This window comes from Onthophagus taurus, chromosome 1, assembly GCF_036711975.1.
Source record: "Onthophagus taurus isolate NC chromosome 1, IU_Otau_3.0, whole genome shotgun sequence".
Lineage (NCBI taxonomy): Eukaryota > Metazoa > Arthropoda > Insecta > Coleoptera > Scarabaeidae > Onthophagus > Onthophagus taurus.
Genome location: NC_091966.1, coordinates 36552472 through 36576121, shown reverse-complemented (window position 1 = coordinate 36576121; position 23650 = coordinate 36552472). Strand labels below are relative to the sequence as shown.

The following is a 23650-nucleotide window of genomic DNA, read 5'->3' as shown; positions in this document are numbered from 1 at the left end:
CTTCTTGTCACGAGATTTGAAAAAGCTCACATTGTAATGAATTGGGTTACTAGTAAGTTTGAGGTCATTGGGTAAATGAATTTTTAATGTATGCTTATCGTGTACAGTAAATCGTATGAAAATTTTCTACAAGTATTTCTTTTATTTCTTTTTTATATTTTCATTTTATTGCAGAAAAAACATGTACACTTTTTGTATATAAATCGAAAAGAAAAGGTGTCAAGGGTTGAGTTTTAAATTGAAATTTATTCGGTCCCATTCACTGAAGCCGTGAATATCACTCAAAAAGCGGAGGCCCCCCAACGGCGAAAACGTCAATTTGTCCGGATCGTTAATATTCCGTTCGAAATGTGGCGGCGGCTTGTGAATCGAACGCATTTACCGCGTTCAGGGGGGCGGCTTTCTCCCCGTTTTTTCCATCTGCTTCATTCATATCTCTTTTTTTACTTTAACTGTTTACGTTCATTTTCCTTTGAATCTTATCCCCGTTAAGATCAAATTATGAATTGTGGCTTGGAAATGGTACGATAGAACCTTTACAAAGTCTACAACCGTCGTCTCGTTGATATGGTGGGAAAGGAGAGGGTGTGATCATTTCCGATACAGTGAACGAGAGGTTCATCCATCATTCTTTTTGGCGTTTATCATCCACCGCCGACAGTAATCCAAGCGACGAAAAGAGACTTTTCAAAAGTTCTAACGATTCGTCGACTGAAACAGAACACCAAAGAGAGATATGTGTCTTTTGAAATCGTACAATGTTGAGATTTGAGGTACTTATAATGAAAACCAGACACCGAACCTTTCATTCAATTCCCAGCGATTTTCTTTAGTATTATAATAGTTATTATAATACTAGAATGTGATTCAATTACTGTGGCATATGTGGCGTTTAGGGATATACGGGCAAGAGAGCCCTTAGCCAAGCTAAGTTGTTTGGAAATTAGCCCCAATGTAATCTTACGGAGGCGGCCACTAAAACTAAGCGAGGCAAAGTTAGGCTGAATATATAGAACAATATTTATCTTTGTTCGGTTTAGTTCCATTCTGAATCGAACGAGTTCGTCCTTAATATAGCATCGCATAATTATTAAAATTACTAGAATGCACTGTTAAAGTAACTACTAAGATGTTTAGAACTGTTTTTTTTGCCTTCAAACAATCTGCAGTTACAGAGTTACGTAAAGACTTTTCAAACCAACTTTGTGTTGTAATTTATGAATGTTAAGTAAGATGAACCACGTTGAGCTGTTTGTAAAAATTTAATTTCTTAAGAAATAAAAGACAATAACTTCTTTCTTGCTTTTTTTATATATTTCCTCGGTACCGGTTTCGACTAAACAGTCATCCTCAGCCGAATCTACATTTAGGTTAAAAATAATTACATATAAACTTAATTCTATAATTATTAAACTTACGGTCAATAAAATCTATTTATGAAAATTGAGCACATCATATTGAAATAAATCTTGCATAAAACATTTTGTAGTGAAAATACTGGAAGTCAAGTTCAAAGAAGAGGGATTCAAAATCCAAAATAGGGTTATGTTACGTTTTTGAGAGAAGTAAAACTAGAATAGAAAAAATAAATGTAAAACTTGACAAAACAGCAAGAAATGACCACTTACATGATAAAGTAAAAGGATGAAAACACTTTAATAAACGGATGTTAACAGATTAAAATGAAAAATTTAAAAAACACGGACACGACATGATATCAAAACGAAAAACGATGACGTATGGAGTTGGTGAAAAAATTACGGAACACGGAGGACGGAGTATGCGCGAAATACTAAAATTGACATGCAAATCATAAAGCGGGAATATATAAAAATGTGTGTATAGTTGAATGTATAAAAATGTAGAAAATCGAAATAAATTATGAATTTTGGAGAACGTTAAAAAGGGGTGTAAACTTTAAATCTAGTTGATCATTTAACAACGTATATTTATCATTTTTCGAAAATTTTGTTATTTCATATGCCTCCAAAAGGTCCATTTTGAAACCTTTATCAACCCTATGTAATAATTTAATATTTTTATAATCAATTTTATGCCCTGTACTGATTGAATGTTTATAAACATTGCATGTAGTTTTATATCCATGCTCACTTATTCTGTTACCCAACTTTCGTCCCGTTTGACCTATATATATAGCGTTACAATTAGAGCAACTGATCAAATAAATTCCACTCTCATTCTCAATGTTGTAATTATTAAAATGGTAATTAGATAATAATTTATTAATTGAACTATTATTGGAAAAAGAAAGGGCAATATTATAAGAAGCAAAGATTTTTTTAGCAGAAAAAGTTATAGGAGTGTAAGGTATGGATTTAAATATTTTGGAGTTGGGTGTTTTCGAATAAAGTGGATCTAATGTTATATTAATTTTTCTTATTAAATTTCTAATGATATGAATTGGGAATTTATTGTATTTAGCTAACTCAAAAATATGGTTAAATTCTTTTGTTCTGTTATAATCAGATAAAGGGTATTTAAAAGCTCTATTAACATAAAATCTAAAACTTGCCAATTTTTGTGATAGAGGATGATTGGAGTCAAACGGAATAATGGTATCAATAGAAGTTGTTTTTCTATAGATGTCAAATTCAAATTTATTATCTGAATTGTTAACTGTAAGGTCTAAGAAATTCAAAGATTTATCCTTTTCAATTTCTAGGGTAAATTTAAGATTTTTATGCAATTTATTAAGGTATTGATGAAATTTATTTAAATCCTCCATATCGCCCTCCCATATACAAAAAACATCGTCAACGTACCTGAGCCACTTAACGATATACTTATCAAAAGGATTAACCTCATTGACAATGTATTTAGTTTCAAAATGATTAAGAAAAATATCTGAGAGTACACCAGAAAGAGGCATTCCCATGGGAAGACCTTCTGTGATTTTGTAAGTATTGTAATTAAAATAATGTAATAATGTAATTATAAAAAAAAGCAAGAAAGAAGTTATTGTCTTTTATTTCTTAATTATATAAAAATCTTGCAACATGGATTCTATCACATTTAATTTCTTATCCACATTATTTAACAACAACGTTAGAAAGTGAAACAAAATCAATAAAACGATATCTAAAAGCTGCATTAACGTTGATGTTGTAGTCATTTTCGTTTATTTACAATTTCTTAGCTGCACTGGTCGTACTCTTTCCTTGATGTTTCAGAATATGACGACTGAAAGGTTTTCTGCCACGTACTGTACGTCTCACTGCACGGTATAAAGAACCTCGCTCATCTTTTTTTACCACCCATACTTGTAAATACAGTAGAGCGTTGATCCAGACGTCAAAAATCCGGTCTGTCGATAATCCGAATTCTGACGGAAAAAATCGAAAAAATGTCATCTCTTTTTCTGATTGTACATTCAAAAAACAAAGTACAGTGATTTCCCATATAACACGGTACTCTTATAACGTGTTTTCTTACTATGCAATTTCATGTCTCTGTATAACAAGTGTTCATAATCATAAGTTTTTGTCATACAGTAAACCCTCTATATAGCAAACACCGATGTAATGGAATTCTCGTTATTGCGAACCAAAATTGTGCCACAAATGCCTTCAACACATTTTATATGGCACTTTTTTCATTATAATGAACTACGAACAATTATTTCATCCGTAGAATATAATTTCAATGCAAACTATTATCATAATTGCGAACACGAAAATTTTCCTTGTCTACTCAGTCTAGACGATATTCCAGCTAGTTTTTAGTATTTAGCTTTGGAAATGGACGAGTTACGACATACTTCGCGAACGTTTCGGGTTGAAGCCAAGATGTATCAACATGTTTTTAATATTGATGAGACTGGTATTCTTTTTAATCTAATACCAAACCGTAATTTGGATTTTAAATTCAAAAAATGTTATGGGAGCACTAAAAGCAAAGAATCAATAACAGCAATTTAAAACTATGGATAGTAGGAAAATCAAAAAACCCAAGATGTTTAAATAAATTTGATCGTTCCCATTTCCCATGCCATTATACCGCTCAGAAAAATGCCTGGGTAACTTCTGCAGCATTTCGAGAATGGCTTCTTCGTTTTCAACGCAACATGGAAAAGTGTTGTTAACAATGGACGATTGTTCAGCACATAACGTTATGGGAATTGATTTGCGCAATGTTAAGGTCACTTTTTTTCCCGCTAACACAAGTGCACTGCAAGCTCTTGATCAATGCATAATTGCGGCTATGAAGAAACGATATCGCGCACGACTTGTTAGAGCAGCAATTTTGGCATTTTACAAGCGATAAGAGCGTTGTCACATTCGTGGTGTAGCTTTTTACTTATATACTTTACTTATTGATAGGCTGAATTTGCTGATGTAGAATGGGAAAATTATCAACAAATCTTGTCAGTTCAACTGATACAGGTTAGTTTTAATGATTACGTCAGCGTTGATGGAGCGATAACAACTACAGAAGCAGTAGACATAGATTTAGCAGTAGTAAATGTAGACCAAGAAACCGAAGAAAAAAAAGAAGGCGAAGAACACGATGAAGAAGAAGTTTATTCAAGAGCTGAAGTTTTAGCCGCTCTCTATACAATCCAAAGGTAACACAAATATTATTAGTTATCCAACTATGTAATTATTAACATCACAATTTCAAGATTTGCTGATTCAGAAGAGAATGTTTCTGAAAATTTCATGGATTCATGGATATGTTAACCTACCCATTATCATTCATTATAACGAATTAGTTCGTTATATCGAAAATACGAACACCTCATTATAACGAACGGTTTGCTTTCATCCCTGCGTGTTCGCTATATCGAGGGTTTACTGTATAAGTTTTTTATTTAAAATGTTTTTAGTTTAATTTTAATGAAACACACATATTTTATTCAAAACATAGTTTTCCTTAATATTCGTTTACCATTGGATCAGGGAGTGATCGAAAAAATGAAAAAAATCTACAGAAAGCAACTTCTGCTCGCTTTTATTAGATACCATTTACATGCTTGCAGATGCTTGGGATTCTCTTACCAAAAGTTGTTGGTAATGAAATTGCAAACGAAAAATGCAGTATAAACAAAGTGATAGAAATATGCAGCAAAATCCAAGGATTCGAACAATGCGATAGAAATGATGCCAATGAGTGGTTGGCTATTGATAACAACGATCCTGGGTATCAGATTTTGAGCGATCAAGAAATAGTTTCCATGGAGGAAAGTAAAGAAGAAATTGAGGAGGCAGGACCAACACATTCGGAAGCTTTTATTGCAGCAGAGACTCTGATGTCATGGCTTGAGAAACAGACGGAGAGTACACCAACCCAGCTCATTCTATTAAAACGAATCAAAGATTTTGCCGCAAAAAAGCGAACTACTACTGTAGTTCAAAAATCAATAACAGATTTTTTTAAGTGCACTAACAGTGTATAAACTGTACAGTATTCTATAAATACATATTGTACTTTACATATGCATGTATGTATATTCTTTTATTAAAATACATGATAAAATTAATATTAATTAATGGTTTTATTTATCTATTTATCAATTATTTAACCACAAAACTGGATTAATATTGGTTCTTTTCGAAAATTCGGACATTTTGATAATCCGGACAGGGTCCGGTCACAATTAATCCGATTATCGACGCTCTACTGTATATTCGTAAACACTACTCATTTTTAACTTTAGCCATTGAAATGTGCAGAAAGCAAACTGATACAGATAAGGAGATAGCCCGAATATTTATACTAAACATTTACACCACAAACAACCCCTTTTAGCATATTAGGTATTACCCCATTGTTCGGTAGAAGTAAGTAGAAATTTTCTGTAATAATCAATTTTTGTGATGTTCAAAGAAACAGAAATAAGCCATGCCGGGAGAGTGGGGTTTCGTCCAATCGAAAAAGATAGTGCATTCCAGACAGGATGTCGCGCCTTTATTTTACCTACATAAAGAAATAAATGCGCGCCGTCCTGTCTGGAACACAGCATAATCTTTTCCGATTGGATGGAACCCCCCTTTTCCCGCACATGTTATTACTGTTTCTTTTTAATTTATAATTCCCACAAATCACTCTAAAAAATTAGAGGGATATAGCTTTAAAAAACTGATAACGAAAGTCGACAAACGTAATTATTTGACATATTTTGGTTAAAACCAAATTGAAATCCATCCGTTTTTGACTTAATCGCATCCTACTAAACCGCGATTTTCCGCGAATCTATATGGAATATGGAAAAAATAAAATATGCCCCTCATTAAGAACAAATCAGGCTACCACCTGTTTAAATTTGAAAGCCGCGGAACCGAAAATTTTCAAATTCATATATGTTACGTAGAAATGTTCAGTGATTACAACAAACTTTACCGCAATATTACTGGTTGCGAAGATATAGATCTCAGAGTCCTATTCTCAGTCCTATTTCAATTATTTACGAAATTATAACACTTTAAAGCTTTCTGCACCGAATTTATTAATAGTCAGTAAAATCAAACATTCAACAAAAACAAAGTTGTCATGGTAATATGTCAGTTTGCTGTAAGGTTTAAGTATTACATACAAGAAGAAACTCAAAAAGAGAGTATGCTGATATAGTTTTCGTGTATGGTTTTTGCAATGGAAATGCTCGACAATCAGTACAAAAATATCAAGAAAGATTTCCACAGCGTCATTTGCCATATTATTTAGTTTTTAGCGATTTTTTCAGAAGACTTCGAGAAATAGGTAATAGCTTCTCCAGCAAAAGCTATTCGACCACATGTAGTTAATGTAGAGGACGAAGACGCTGTAATTAATGCTGTAATTGATAATCCTCACTCAATCAGCACTCGAAGAATAGTACACAACATACATGTATGTCAAAATTTTGCATGGCGCGTATTGTTCCGCGAAGTCCTTCATCCGTATCGTAAACAGAATGTTCAAGCTCTACAGCCAGGAGATAATCAGCAACAGTTAGTATTTTGTGAATGGTTATTGCAGCAACATGCCCAAAATAATGACTTCATTTCAAATGTTCTCTGGACAGATGAATCATGTTTTACACGAGATGGTGTAAATAATTACCATAATGAACATATCTGGGCATTACAAAATCCGCATGCGATTAAACTAAAGAAATTTCAACAACGTTTCAGCATCAACGTTTGGGGTGGAATATTTAACAACAATTTACTAGGTTTGATTGTACTTGATGGGCGTTTGAACGCTGTAAATTACAGATTTTTTTTTAAACAATACACTTTTTGATTTACTTGAAGATATACCTCTTAATGTAATTCAAAATATGTGGTACCAGCACGATGGTGCCCCACCTCATTGCGGAAGAGTGGTTAAACCAATATTTTCCAAACAAGTGGATTGGTACTAATGGTCCATTTGCTTGGCCACCTAGATCCCCCGAACATTTGTTTTGGTAATTGGATTAGCTATCATATGTAAAAGTTTGATGGTGAGCTAATAAATCACCCTGTACTTCATATCTTCTTTCGTCGTTGGAATATTAGCATACACTTGGGCTTTGACGTATCCTCAAAGGAAGAAGTCGCAGTTAATTAGATCAGGTGATCTTGCTGGCCGCGGTATTGGACCTCCACGACCAAACCAATGTCTACTATACCCAACGTTTTTAAATCTACATCTAGTACCTCTTCCTCTAAAAATGTTCTGTACATTTGATTGTTTCTGTAAATGCATTTCTTGTATCAAACGCATATATTTCATGGCCTACTAATAATAAAAATAAACAAAATCTGCCATTCTTTGCATGATTTTGATTAATTCCACAATATCTCAACAATTGCAACAGATAGGTATAGGGACATGTACTGAAGATTTTTAGAGAATTAAATTCTTCCATTTAAAATTTGCAACTTTTTTGCAATTGAATATGGAACAGCAATTTCAGTCTTCAACATCCTATATAAGATAGACCGATGTAGCCAACGGCTACATTAAGGGATATCCAAGCAGCAACTGTCACAAACATGGGATCTTGTATACTCCACTAAAAAGGAAACGTTACAAAAATGAAGTTTTCAGGCAGTAAAACGTTCCGTAAGTTTTTAAACTTTTTCTGTCAATTCTTCAGGTCTTTTTTTTTAAATTTCAAAGTTGGCACAACAAGAGCGTATTTCTATTTCTGTATTCTTTTATTTCGCTACAAACTATGTTTGCTTGCGTAACATTTTCGATTAACAAAGCATTCTTGAAACACCCAATACAATTTCTTTAAATTATTAAAACTCCCTCTCATCGTATTTTCATCGTATAAACACCCACAGTCTGAATTCATTTTAAGCGACCCGTTTTACAGCCCCTTTCAGTTTCGAAACGTGACGAAATACCCACCCTCTGTTCTTTTAATGCCTAAAATTGAGGGGAGATGGGAAAATGGAAAACCTTAATAATTTTAACAAAAAGGTATGCGTTCGTTTTATTACACCGTTTTGCCTTTTGAAATCGCAATAAAAAAAGGCACACAATAATCAAATTTTAAGTTAAAAATAAAACTTCGTTTCGTACCTTTTTTACTTTCCCTTTTTTGGTTAGCCCCATTGTATTCGCAAACAAACCAACATAAATTTAATTCCCAGCAAACAAGTCGCACCGAATTTGATTTGACAAACCCAATTAATCATGACGCAAATTTTTTTTTTGGTTGAAAAAGGTCCCGCTCGTCATCTCGCGGAAAACTTTTGATGTGCGAAACAATTTGGATGACAAACGATGGCGTCGCGACGCCCGCACAATACGAGATCGCATAAATAATAAACCGATATACGGTCGGTTCGGGACCCCATTTGTCAGCGTCCATTAGTGAAACGGTGGCGTCGCAACGTCTATAAATCTCTGGCTTTTTCGCGGAAGCTTTCGAACGGAATCGAACGTTTTTTGAGCTTTCGCCCGATTAAATCGCACCCCGGACTAAGCGTACTTATCCTCCGGGAAAACCGGAATTAAACTGGGAACTTGTTTTTACTTCACACACATATACACCTACTACAAGTTGTCGCCACCACAACCCGAGAAGATAATGGCCATGTTACAAATTTAATACATCTACCCCAGTTTGTGTGAAATTATTAATGTAGTTAAAGTGTTAAGTACACCCGGTGGGCCCACGACTTGTTTATTCACTCCCGAGGGATGCCGTAGTTTCTATTGCTAGAGGTTAAACGCATTTATTAACAACATAAAAGAAAATCTTTTTCCAAAAGATTTCTTACCCAACTTTAATAACCTCGTAATACACCTTAAAATATGTAACGACTTATTTTGGATTCAAACAAGCTTTCCCCCTTTAAGAAATTTCCCCAACAAGAATTAACAAACCCCCGGTAGCACATTCTGTAACTTAATTAAAATTTTCCAACAAGGCCCGTCCTTCGAAATGCCAAAGGAAATGACTTGGTTCGCCGAAGACGTGAATGAAAATATCCGTCTTTCGAATGAAGGTTATTTATATATTTTTAACAAAAGACCTCCGAGAGATGCACTTCATCTGACCGTCCGGCTGGAATAGACGAAACGTCTCGTAAAAGTTAATAAAACGTCGAATGCGAAAGGAAGAATCGACGACTTCGTGCGATTGTTACGAAAAAGCGTTACTCCAGCAGCAAAAATGCTGTGGTGCGCCAACGAATTCCCTCGAATGTCGTTCGGAAAAAGACAAAAAAGGCTTCGGGCTTTTTGGAGAACGTTCAATGTAATTGAATATTCTTGTAGGATTGATCACCAAACGAGATCTCTCTAACGTGACTTGATTCGTTTAAAGACGACCAGAATATTTTATTATTTAAAAGGTTCACTTATCGATTTTTATCTACACTAAAGTATTAAATTAAATATTATTAGAAAATTAAAAAGTTTTCTAATACTTAATATTGATTTGTTTTCAATGTCTACAGCTAAAACCATCGCGGGGTTTCTGATACTTTAGAAATAAAAAACATATCTGTGAAAAAAATTGTTTAGCTAAAAATTATGTATCTGGTAACTTTAAGGTTAAAATGGGCTAAAACCTATGATTAACTAAAATAAACCAAATGGGCCAACTATAGAAACACATACATTGTATGTGTTTCTGCCACATTGACAAAGTTATGATGAAAAAGTAAAATAAAGCAGCTTCAATTACTTGATTTCAAAATTATTCGATTAATATTTGTTTAATGATTAATGACTGACTACGCGGATCAGAACAGCTCAATCTAAAGAATGAGGGGAAGTTTTATGGAAAGTTTGGAGTAGAGTTGAGTGCTTTGTTATGTCTGCTTACCACTTCTGTTACTCAGGATAATTGATAAAACTGTTAGTAAATTTAAAGTTGAAAAGTAGACCAAATACCACGTAGAATGTTGTTGGACAAATTCGATATGGTTAATGGAAAGAGTGTGCTACTCCATTTTCCTAGCCAATGATATCTGCAACCATTTTCTATCATCCGATAGGTTTATTTTAAGTTATGGTCAATCTCCATAGCAAATTCGGTGCTGAAGTATAGTTTAATTTCATTTCTCGGTTGAGTTGTAAGATATCAATTGAAGGATTTCTTTAGGGTATGTCATTGCTTTCTAGATTTCGCCTCATTTCTGGTATGTTTTTCCAAGCTGAGTACTGGATATACGATCAGCTTCTAAACCTCAGAATCAGGTTGTGCTACAATCTTCAGTGGGACTGCAATTCAGCAGTAATTTTTTCTTCTAACATTACTTTGAAGTTTTCCTATGTAAATTTATATGAAATACGCTTGTATGTGTAAAATTGTTTTTATCTATGTTTTTGTACCATCGGTTTGGAATTTATTGTTTTTAGATAAACTGTATGTAAATAATTAATTAGTATAATATCTAAATTAAAGTAAACAATAATACCAATTACCATCAACAAGGATATTACACAGAATGTAGAATGCTAAACAGCAAGCATGTTAAAATATAGAGTTCTAAAATGCGAAACACATTTCAATAAAAACAATAACAAAATTCACCGTGTTGGAGTTATTATAGACTTCTTTAGAGATAAAACTGATTTTGGAGGAGCGACAATATGTGTTTATATCAACATCGTTTTTATATCTCAAAAACTAGCTGAGATATCATCATGAAATAAAATGTAATTCAAAGCAAATTTAATGATTATTTAACGTAGTGAAAACCATTTTTTCAAATTTTCAAATTTCGAAGTTATGATTTTTTGAGTGCAACTCTGCATACTACAACCATATGTATTAAGATAAAAGTAATTATTTTAAAAGAACCATATCCCAAACACTAATTGAGATATCATCATGAAATAAAAAGCAATTCAAAGCAAATTTAATGAATATTTAACGTATTGAAAATAATTTTTTTTAAATCTTCAAATGTAGGAGTTATGATTTTTTGAGTGCAACTCATACAAAGATAAAAGTAGTTATTTAAAAAAAATCATATCTCAAAAACGAATTGAGATATCATCATGAAATAAAATACAATTTAAAACAAATTTAATGTTTATTTAGTGTATTAAAAATCAGTTTTTCAAATCTTTAAATTTCGGAGTTATGATTTTTTGAGTGCAACTCATACAAAGATAAAAGTAGTTATTTTAAAAAAATCATATCTCAAAAACGAATTGAGATATCATCATGGAATAAAATGCAATTTAAAACAAATTTAATGTTTATTTAGTATATTGAAAACCAGTTTTTCAAATCTTCAAATTTCGGAGTTATGATTTATTGAGTGCAACTCTACATACTACAATCATATCTATTAAGATAAAAGTAAATATTTAAAAGAATCATATCTCAAAAACTAAATGAGATATCATCATAAAATGAAAAGAAATTCAAAGCAAATTTAATGAATATTTATCGTATTGAAAATCATTTTTTTTTAAATCTTCAAATTTAGGAGCTATGATTTTTTTGAGTGCAACTTAAATTAAGATAAAAGTAGTTATTTAAAAAAACACATATCTAAAAAGCTAATTGAGATATCATCATGAAATAAAAAGCAATTTAAAGCAAATTTTATGATTATTTAGTGTATTGAAATTCATCTTTTCAAATCTTCAAATTTCGGAGTTATGATTTTTTGAGTGCAACTTTGCATAATTATAATCATGAATGTTACGATTAAAGTAATTATTTAAAAAAATCATATCTCAAAAACTAAATGAGATATCATCATGAAATAAAATGCAATTTAAAGCGAATTTAATGTTTATTTAGTGTATTGAAAATCAGTTTTTAAAATCTTCAAATTTCGGAGTTATGATTTATTGAGTGTAACTTAAATTAAGATAAAAGTAGTTATTTAAAAAAACATATATCTAAAAAGCTAATTGAGATATCATCATGAAATAAAAAGCAATTTAAAGTAAATTTTATGATTATTTAGTGTATTGAAATTCATCTTTTCAAATCTTCAAATTTCGGAGTTATGATTTTTTGAGTATAACTTTGCATAATTATAATCATGAATGTTACGATTAAAGTAATTATTTAAAAAAATCATATCTCAAAAACTAAATGAGATATCATCATGAAATAAAATGCAATTTAAAGCGAATTTAATGTTTATTTAGTGTATTGAAAATCAGTTTTTCAAATCTTCAAATTTCGGAGTTATGATTTATTGAGTGCAACTCTGCATACTACAATCATATGTATTAAGATAAAAGTAAATATTTAAAAGAATCATATCTCAAAAACTAAATGAGATATCATCATAAAATGAAAAGCAATTCCAAGGAAATTTAAAGAATATTTGACGTATTGAAAATCATTTTCTTAAATCGTCAAATTTAGAAATTATGATTTTTTGAGTGCAACTAAAATTAAAATAAAAGTAGTTATTTTAAAAAAATCATATCTCAAAAATGAATTGAGATATCATCATGAAATAAAATGCAATTTAAAGGGAATTTAATGTTTATTTAGTGTATTGAAAATCAGTTTTTCAAATCTTCAAATTTCTGAGTTATGTTTTTTTGAGTGCAACTCTGCATACTACAATCATATGTATTAAGATAAAAGCATTTAAAAGAACCGTATCTCAAAAACTAATTGAGATATCATCATGAAATAAAAAGCAATTCAAAGGAAATTTAATGAATATTTAACGCATTGAAAATCATTTTCTTAAATCTTCAAATTTAAAAATTATGATTTTTTGAGTGCAACTGAAATTAAAATAAAAGTAGTTATTTTAAAAAAATCATATCTCAAAAACAAATTGAGATATCATCATGAAATAAAATGCAATTTAAAGCAAATTTAATGTTTATTTAGTGTATTGAAAATCAGTTTTTCAAATATTCAAATTTCGGAGTTATGATTTTTTGAGTGCAACTCTGCATACTACAATCATATGTATTAAGATAAAAGTATTTAAAAGAACCGTATCTCAAAAACTAATTGAGATATCATCATGAAATAAAAAGCAATTCAAAGGAAATTTAATGAATATTTAACGCATTGAAAATCATTTTCTTAAATCTTCAAATTTAGAAATTATGATTTTTTGAGTGCAACTGAAATTAAAATAAAAGTAGTTATTTTAAAAAAATCATATTTCAAAAACAAATTGAGATATCATCATGAAATAAAATGCAATTTAAAGCAAATTTAATGTTTATTTAGTGTATTAAAAATCAGTTTTTCAAATCTTCAAATTTCGGAGTTATGATTTTTTGTTTAACCATATGTATTAAGATAAAAGTAGTTATTTTAAAAGAACCATATCTCAAAAACTAATTGAGATATCAACATGAAATAAAAAGCAACTCAAAACAAATTTAATGAATATTTAACGCATTGAATCATTTTTTTAAATCTTCAAATTTAGAAATGATGATTTGTTGAGTGCAACTTAAATTAAGATAAAAGTAGTTATTTAGAAAAAAACATATCTAAAAAACTAATTGAGATATCATCATGAAATAAAATGCAATTTAAAGCAATCTTAATAATTATTTAATGTGTTGAAAATTATTTTTTCTAATCTTAAAATTTCGGAGTTATGATTTTTTGAGAGCAACTCTGCATAATTAAAATCATAGATGTTATGATAAAAGTAATTACTTAAAGAAATTATATCTCAAAAACTAATTAACATATCATCATGAAATAAAATGTAATTCAAAGCAAATTTAATGATTATTTAACGTAGTGAAAACCAATTTTTCAAATCTTAAAATTTAGGAATTATGATTTTTTGAGTGCAACTCAAATTAAGATAAAAGTAGTTATTTTAAAAGAATCATATCTCAAAAACTAATTGAGATATCATCATGAAATAAAATGCAAATCAAAGCAAATTTAATGATTATTTAATGTATTGTGAATCATTTTTTCTAATCTTCAAATTTCGGAGTTATAATGTTTTGAGTGCAACTCTGTATAATTATAAATTATAACCATAGATGTTATGATAAAAGTAATTATTTAAAAGATCATATCACAAAAACTAATTGAGGTATTATCATGAAATAAAATGCAATTTAAAGCAAATGTAATTAATATTTAATGTTTTAAAAATCATTTCCTCAAAACTTCAAATTTCGGAGTTATCATTTTTTGAATGCAACTCTTTATAAATCCTAGGAATTTTTGTATTTCTAGATATTATCGCATCATATTTTTTAAATACACTTTTTTAAGATGATTACACCACAGAATAAACTTAATTTCAATAAGTGACTAATAAATTACAATTTTATTTGTAAGTATATTTTTTTAATTAATTTTCTGTCGATAAGCAGTGTACTTTATGCAAAGTTTCTTAGTATATCAATGCCCAGTAAAAAAACGAAAAAGTTGGGGTGTATAAACCACTCCAGTTAATTATTTAAATCCTTTCCATTCAGATTAAATCCTTGTTCGCAATCAGGAAAAGAGAAGTATCATATTCAACGTTTATAAAAAAGGTTTTTGAAATGTGAAGTAGAAACAACGTTATCAACCGTTACAGTACTCATTCCACGACTTGCAGCAGAGCGTTAAGTACATCAACTCACCCATTTGCTGCAACATGAGTAGACGTAAAATAAATAAAGTCCGCTTAGAAATTCCGGTAAAACATCAAGATTTTCATTAAAACAATTTTTGTTTTTTATCTTTGACTTAGATTCAAAAAAGAAGCAGAAAAGTTCGCTTAGAAATAAACTATATTACTCTATATCTTACTCCGAATAAAAGAAACGATTATTCTTTTCTCCTATTGAAAGAAAAATAATTTTTTCGCTTGAACTCCCAAAAGCAATCTTCAACTAAAACGATATCAACTCTCTCACGTACATTTGCCATCTAAAAATAAACTACCTATATCAGATTTCAGTTCCATTACACAGTTTCCTTTCCTCCCCCATTCTCTTGATAATATTTAATCCCTAACGAATCCAATCGATTTTAATTCCTAATTGCGAAAAAAGAAACAACCCTAAAACGTACTAAGTGTGTACGAATTTTAAAACCCAACTCACGTAATTTTCTCCACCACCTTACTTCTTTCTTTTTATACCTTCTAATCAAGATTACCGGAACGGCTATCGTGATACTGAAACGGTCCAGAGTCTTTTGGCTTAACGCGATAAGAACTCGAAATGGGTTTACGCTACGCGTATAATGTCTCGGGTACGCCCAAGAAATTGCATTTTTCTCGTGGAAGGAAAAGAAGCTGTAAATATCGACACTTGTAAATCGAGCAGACCAGTAATGGCCGCTGCACGGACGTTTTATAGTCGAGATAAAAGTTTATCTACGCCGTCAGGTTGAATGCCACAGACGATGGTTGGATCGTAAAAAAAGTAATGAATCCCTTTGGAAAATCGAAACGTAATCATAAAACATTCAAAATTTTAATTGATACAATATGATGTTAATGTTAAAATGTTCTTTGATAGTTTTTTTTTTGATTTTGATTACTTACCTATCATTGTTCTCCTTGTACAGTTAACACGTACCATTCATCCGTTCTGCAGCAGGGACAGAAAGAGGGGGTTGAATTGAAAAGGGTCCTCAAACGTTCATCTCGTCTTTTTTGAGCACTTCGCCACCGTCGCAACACTGCATTTTTAATCAAACCGGTATTCGGAGGGAAACTTTAAACACTTCCGCATCACCGGAGCGTCATTCGAAAAGTTTCCTTTCGCGTTCTTTCGTCCGTGAGTTTGATCTCTTTTAAGCAAAGTCAATCAGTTATTTTAATATTATTCTTATAATAATTTTATGTACATGTGTAAATGCTTTAAGATATTTCTATTATATTCTATCAATATAATGGTGTTTTTTCTGTTTACTTCTTCTGCTACTGGTGTTTATTTCTTATTAATTTTTATAATTTAGAACAATTATTATATACATATTATTATTAATATTAAGAATTTTTTATGTTAGACATAATATTTACGTGTCATCGAAGGGTAAAGTTTAAGGTATAGGGGTTGACACGAAAAACGAGTGACACACGAAGAGGCAGTGGTGCCGAACACAATCGGGGGTTGGCTCTGGAGACGTGCCGGGGGGCCGCGCGACTCTCGACTGCGGGCTTAGGTCACATCGGGCACCAGGAGGTAGCGGTACCGCAGGCGGGGGTGTGCAAATCGATAGGACCAACTGCGCAGGACCTTTTCCCTTCCACAAGGACCTCGCGAGGTTCCATGCATCACTGCGGGACCGTGGCAGGAACTGTGGTTCCGATCGCGCCTCGTCGACTTCTTTTCAACCAACCACCTTCGTAAACTCAAATCAATGTCAAATCAAAAAAAGAAATGAATAGAAACAATTTTTCAAAAGAATTTTATAAAAATTGTCATGTTATTAACAAACATGTTAAACACTGTTTTTGTGTATATTTAGAAGGGGTGAACTCGATAAATGCGTGTAAATGGAATGGATATGTGGCACGCAAACAAAAACCTTGGAATAATAAACATTGTTTCAGGTCAAAATTGATTCGAAATTATTTTTCATCCTCTTGTCATAGCTGAATCAATCTAATTTCCGTTGTTAACAAATCCTTTACAATTAAACACAGTTTAACAGGACGCTTAGGCCGGTTGCGTTTTCGGAGAGGATTGACGTGACCCAAAACGCGGACGCCATTACGAGAGGGGGCTCATTATATACCCCGCACAATAAGTAATTACACTTTAACCCAATTACCTCGTCAAACTTGATGCGACGAGCTTAATTTAATAGACCATCGGCGTATACATACATAAATATTCATCGGTGTTCAATGTTGCCACAGACCGCTTCGTCCTTTGCTTCCCTTTCTCTACATCCAAATTCAATTAAATACTGTACGTATATAATATTCAGTTCGATTTCAACTCATTTTGGTTAGATATTGTTTAAGTTTATTGAGAATATTTTGCATAAATTTCTGTGATACTTAAAACGTTAAGGAAATTGACGAGTTTCGGGTTTTCCTTGTGGTTGGGTCGACTTCAAAGTGAGAACATTGAGTGAAAATGGAGAAGAAAGGAATTTTAGACATCTAGGAGATCCTGGTAAAAAGAGATATTTTAGAAAGCATCTGTCAAAAAGCATTCTGCAAAATCAAAGCGATTTTGAATATAATTTTGATTCTGGCTTTAAGAATTGCATTTTATGATTTAGTTATTCACAACTCTGCAAATAAAATGAAGCAAAAATTATTGGATCGGGATGTACAGTATTTGAAAAGGTCATAACAAGGGCTATGATTCAAATTGTGTGTTAGCTGGTCGTATCGCAAATATTTAATCACCCTTCAAAAAAAAAAAAACAGCTTCCCAAAATGCATACTTTTATCATACTCAATTGATGTTGGTTTCAGTGGCAATAAACTTTTTTGTTCTCTCATCGATTTGTGTAAAGGCTTTCATATCCCAAATAAAAATTGCTGTAAATTATTCGAAGATAAAGTTTTTAACAAAATCGTCTACATGATTTGCGTAATCGTTTCAGAGAATGAATCGTGATCTAAACGGAAATTTGCATCACTTTTGGGTATTCTCTTAATCAGAAAATACTCATATAAAATGATGTAATCGTAAAATCAAAATGTGTAAGTTTTTTGCAAAAAAATAAGGTAGTAAGAAAGAACATTGTGAGAATTAAGAGAATGAATTACGTACATTCACGATGTTAGTGGAAAATCACATGTAAAGAAATATGACGAAGAAAGAACGGTTCAAAGAGGAAATGATAGCGTAGATCCACAAAGTAAAATGTATTGACTGCTGCAATAACGAAGTGATGCTAAAATAATCTACTTCTTTCTGGAAGAAATGAAAAAAGCTGTATGGACAACGTTCTATGTTTATTTAGCAGAAGGTGCATCTTCCTAGTATAAATATCAGAAACGTGCAGTTGAGAAAAAATAAGAACCCATCGACTTTTATTATCGGATTATAGTCTTTTGCAAACATGTTTGGCATGAAACACTCAAAATAACAATCACCATAGGCTACCATGCACTCTCAAGGAAGATCATTTAGGCCTAAAAGTTATGGGCACCAAAATAGACGGAGAAGCCAGAAACATTATAACTTTTTCTCTTCTTCTTCTTCCACCTCTTAATTTCCCTTATTTTATCCGATTATTTCTGTAGCTCATCTTTTGCAGGATCTCTCCGGTGGTTTTTACCATACGACTTCCTTACTTTAGCGATCTTTACTAATTTGTTCTCAACCGTCCTATCGGAATGTGCGTTCTATTCACGTCGTCGTTGTTGCTCCCACTTCTTATATCTCGAATCTTTACCACATTTCATCATTCCTTATTCTGCTGTGAAGCGTGTCCATTATCAACCTTAGCGTTCTGGATCTCAGTCTGCTCAGTCTTGCTTCATCTTGCTTACGTCTGCCCTTGTTTCAGCCCCGTATGTCATGATAAGACGTACTGCTATTTTGCGTATTTTACTTTTAGTGGTTATGGTTTTGTTTTTCCGTATTACGTTCGTAAGATTTTTTGCTCGTCCTTCTTTTTCTGATATCAGTTGAAGGATTTCTTTAGGGTAGTTATTACTTTTTACATTTCTCCTCTTTTCTGGTATATTTTGCCAAGCTGAGTACTGGATTTCCGATCAATTTCTAAACCTCAGAATATAATTGTACTTCGATTGAAGAAAGAATTGCTCTTGCACTAAAGCAAGATTCTTTCTTCAAACATTACTTTGAAGTTTTCTTATGTAAATTTGTATATAATACGCTTGTATGTGTAAAATTGTTTTTGTACCATCGGCATCGGTTTGGAATTTATTGTTTTTAGATAAACTATATGTAAATAATTAATTAGTATAATATGTAAATTAAAGTAAACAATAATACCAATTACCATCAACAAGGATGTTACACATATTTCTATTGTTAGAGATAGTTAAATAATATGACTTGTTCTATAGTCTGGTCATTTACTGCGACCTTACAACATTTGGTGTCTTTGTCAATCGTCATCGATTTTGTTTCTAGTATTGAGATTTCCATATTATATTAGTTAGCCGTTTGGCAGAATTTGTGAAACAGGATGTCAAACTAAATTTCCTGTGTTAGTTCATCAGCCAATTTAATCTTGGTATACTGAAAAGATTGCAAATTGTATTTTTCTGAATTTAATTCTTTTGTTCGTAGTTCGTTTGTAATGTGATGCGGAATTTCCCCAGCATCATTTTGTTAATAACAATGTTCTGCCATCGAATATTTGCGATTTGTGAATTTGTTCGTTGCTTATTAGGTAATAGTGGTTCCTTGGCTCCAAACATTTAACAACATCTCTCTACTTTAATTTGTCCAGTAGATATACGCTAGGAATCATCAATTGCAATGACAAGATTCCTTGGCTTTGGTTTTTTTTTCTGTTAGAGGTTTTGATTTACAGTTTCAAAACATCTTCATCGTCTTGATGCAGATTTTTTCTGACATAGTAGCAAGATAAACTTCAATAGTTACCTTAGTTATAGTTCTTGTAACTTTCAAGACATCACAAACTTTCTCAGCCACAGCATTGCTGTTGTTTATAAAATGGCATATCATAAATTAACCTAAGATGTCCAAAACCAACATTAATATCAAAAAATATACACTGAACATCATTAAATACAGTTTGTAATGAATCACAATTGTTTGTAGGAGCATTTTCTTCATATGTAAGAACATATGATTATCTCTTAAGCCTGAAAATGGGAATGGGTGTAGGAGCGCCATAGAAGTGGAAAACTTGGCATAGAAGGAATTACCTGAAAATATACAGGAAGGCTTGAATGAAAAGCAAGAATGAAACGCATTAGATGAAAAAGTATCAAAACAGTTGGTAGACGAAATGATAAATCGGTTGTTAGAAGTTTTAGGTACCAAAGGCGATAGTACAAGTTATTAAAAGATCAATATATAGTTATAAATCTTCCATATGCGAACTTTTTTGAGTACATTTTTGCACCATGGCTTAAACATGACTCCAGAAAAGAAAGTCAAGGTTTGATAAGTTCGATGATCTAGCAGCTCAACGAACTGGTCAACCACGTGTACTCCGCCGTTACTCAAATGTTCGATTTGCCCCATCGTGTTGATACCACGATCTGTACAATTTGCATCTTGGAAAGCCAACGGGGTGATATGTAAACGACACCAACTGTCGTTCTCTGAAAAAGATCGATGGGTTAGCTAAAAAATCAAAACTATACTAATGAAAATATAAGTGCAGACGAAAAGCAAAATTCTGCAAATGTCGCTAAAGCATCGAGACATCGATGGTGTCCTGAATGGCTGTTTTGTAGCTCAGCTATGGTTTCGAGGTTATTTGCATAAACTTTGTCTGTAACATTGTCCCATAAAAACGAATCACACTGTCGTTATCTCAAATCCAGAAACGCTCTTCAAAGTACTCTTCTAAGACTAAACTCTATTGGTCTGATTACGGTTGTGAACACGGACCACAACCCCGTGTTGCATAAACCGCAACAGTCTAAAATTTTCAGTCTGAAAATCCTCATTTCTGAAGTTTGATTAGTTTGAATTGTACAAAGAAAATGTTTCTGGTCTTGAACAATAATTTATTGCAAATGATCATAAAACTCAACCGATCAATATCCTTAAGATTATTAAACATAGCTCCTATTTTGTCGATATTTACACATTCGCTCGACAACCAACATTGCAAACACTACAGTACTTGTTGTTAACATCCATGACGTATTACCAATTTTACAAGTTTGTTACTAAGCATAATGACGTGATTCTGAATGAATATTTTAAAACGAATTAACATATTCTTGAAAAAGGAAAAAAATTAAACTTTTTCTGTCTTCGGCATCCCCTTCGGCCTGATATCCGGTTATCCGGCATATCTAACCGGCCATTATGGTTATAATTTCTGGTGCATTTCTGAAGTGATACCCTATATTGTCACATTATTGCGATATTTGAATAAAAATGAAATTAATAGGAAAGCTGATAAGATATGTCAACTTATTTGGATCCAAGATACAAATCGAAAATTTTATCAAAATTTATTCAAATATTGTTTTTTCAAAAACTAAAAGTTATTTTTAAAATGGGTTGGTTCATTGGAAAGAATACACTTTTATTAACACTCTGGGAAATTTTCAAATTCATATTCCAAGAAATGGATTTTATACGAATTTTTAAAACTTAATCAGCGAAAATTACAAAATTCGAAAAGATTGTGGATCATTTCAAAAATTTATTTCTCAAAAACTAAAGGCGATTTTTCAAAACGGCTTGTTGCATTAAAAAGAGGATACTTTAATTAAAAATTGGTAATATTTCCACAAGGATCCTTCAAGAAATGAATTTTATAGCGAATTTTGAATATTATAGATGAAAATTGCAACATCGAAAATTTTATCAAAACTTCAAATATCGTTTTTTCAAAAACTAAAAGTTATTTTTCGCAATGGGTTGGTTCATTGGAAAGAAGACACTTTTATTAACACTTTGGGAAATTTTCATACTCATATTCCAAGAACTTAATTTTATACGAATTTTTAAAACTTAATCGGCGAAAATTGCAAAATTCGAAAAAATTATCAATCACTTCAAAAATTTATTTCTCAAGCACTGAAAGTGATTTTTCAAAACGGCTTTTTGCATTCAAAAGAGGATACTTTAATTAATAATCGAAAGGATAACAGCGACAGTTCTGTCAGTAATGAATGTGATGATGAATTACAAGCGAAGAGAAGAAAACTAGACGAAACTGCAACAAGAGATTTTATATATCGTATTGAGATTGTTACAATGAGGTTGCTAATGATAAATAAAGTTGTATTCAACGAAAAAAGTCCTATTGGGGTTTACTTGATTATTATCTGCAGTGTCCAACACCTAAAAGAGATACTAATTCCTGTAAATGGTGGAGTACTAAGTAATAGGTTTTTAATATCTGGCCAAAGCCGGATATTTGGTAACTATCCGGTATCCGGCCGGATTTTAAAAAATTTCCGGATAGACCGGATGCCGGATAGTTGCCGGATATCCGTTCCACCACTAGTCAAGATCAATTAGATACTAAAAGCAAATTCGTCGCGATTTGTCACGAAATTGGTTAATTTTTTCAAGTAAGAACAAAATTTTGATAACCTGCAAAAGAAGTTTAGGATTTTTGCGTTGCCAACTGCGATATTAAAGCAGCGATTGCATCACTTTTAATTGCTTATGTATTATTGAATTTGTTTAACGAACCAATTCTCTGCGACGAACTACACCATGATGTTCCCAATGTAATTAAATTCCATCTGAATGATCGTAATCATTACTTAGATCTTTATATCTTGAAATTTTGAGGAAACATAATCAGTTGTTTCAATGTCTAAAATTAACAATTAATGATTTTTATTACGTTAGTTTAGATTCATAGCAAATAAATAATGAAAACGAGAAAAAAGGAAATTTGGTAGTGCAGAAATTTCAGCTAAATCGAAGACATGCAACAGCTAGCTTGAATAATAATAATCGTAATCAGGATTATAGTTCAAAATCCTTTCTTTAATAAAGCATATATAAGGTTTTTACATATTTTAGATTTAAATCAACAATAATGAGAAACAACATCGTCATATTTTATGTAAAACGTGAAAATATTAAATTTTTTTATTAATAATGAATATTATATTAAAAATTCATTAACATTATAAATCATAAAATATAGATTAAAATATTTTCTAATGGTAAAGTTTGAATGTGTCTCTGTACTTACGGGTTTGACCTACTTTAAAACCGTCAAACTTTGCCAATGCACAAGCTCAATGTATTGTAGTCAACAACACAGACTCGCACAGCTTTTCATTGTCCCTCGAGGTGATACTCAATCTAATGAATCTTATATTACCTTATACAACACATATTATACTAGGAGTATTACCTTATATAAGTATTACGGTTCTCTTTGAATCTATAATTATATGAAGCCACATTAAACTTAATTAACCGTTAAAATTAATTTTAATCAACCCCACAAATACATATTCATTAAAGACTGATGATGAATTACCTCGCTTTGCGACATCTGTTCCAGTTCAAATATCGGCTATTAATTACCGTTTATCGTTATAAATGTTATGTTATAGTTTGGTAATAGCGGGTTCGTGTAGTTATCGTGTTAAAGATCGGCCATTAAATTGTTCATTAGTTTTTAATCAATAACTTGATAACGTGTTGACCGCAT

The 23650-nt window shown here is 31.6% G+C and overlaps 1 protein-coding gene across 2 annotated transcripts in view; it reads right to left on the bottom strand.

Annotated features, from left to right (window-relative positions):
• Positions 1-16614, bottom strand: part of LOC111421087 (uncharacterized) — a 72681-nt gene extending 56067 nt beyond the window's left edge. For both annotated transcript variants that reach the window (XR_011642329.1, XM_023054220.2), the window contains exon 1: positions 15912-16614. Coding sequence is in view for 1 of the 2 variants with exons in the window: in XM_023054220.2 (XP_022909988.1) it covers positions 15912-15948 (37 nt within the window). In the remaining variant the exon portion in view is untranslated. The remainder of the gene's footprint in view (positions 1-15911) is intronic.
• Between the last annotated feature and the right edge of the window lie 7036 nt (positions 16615-23650).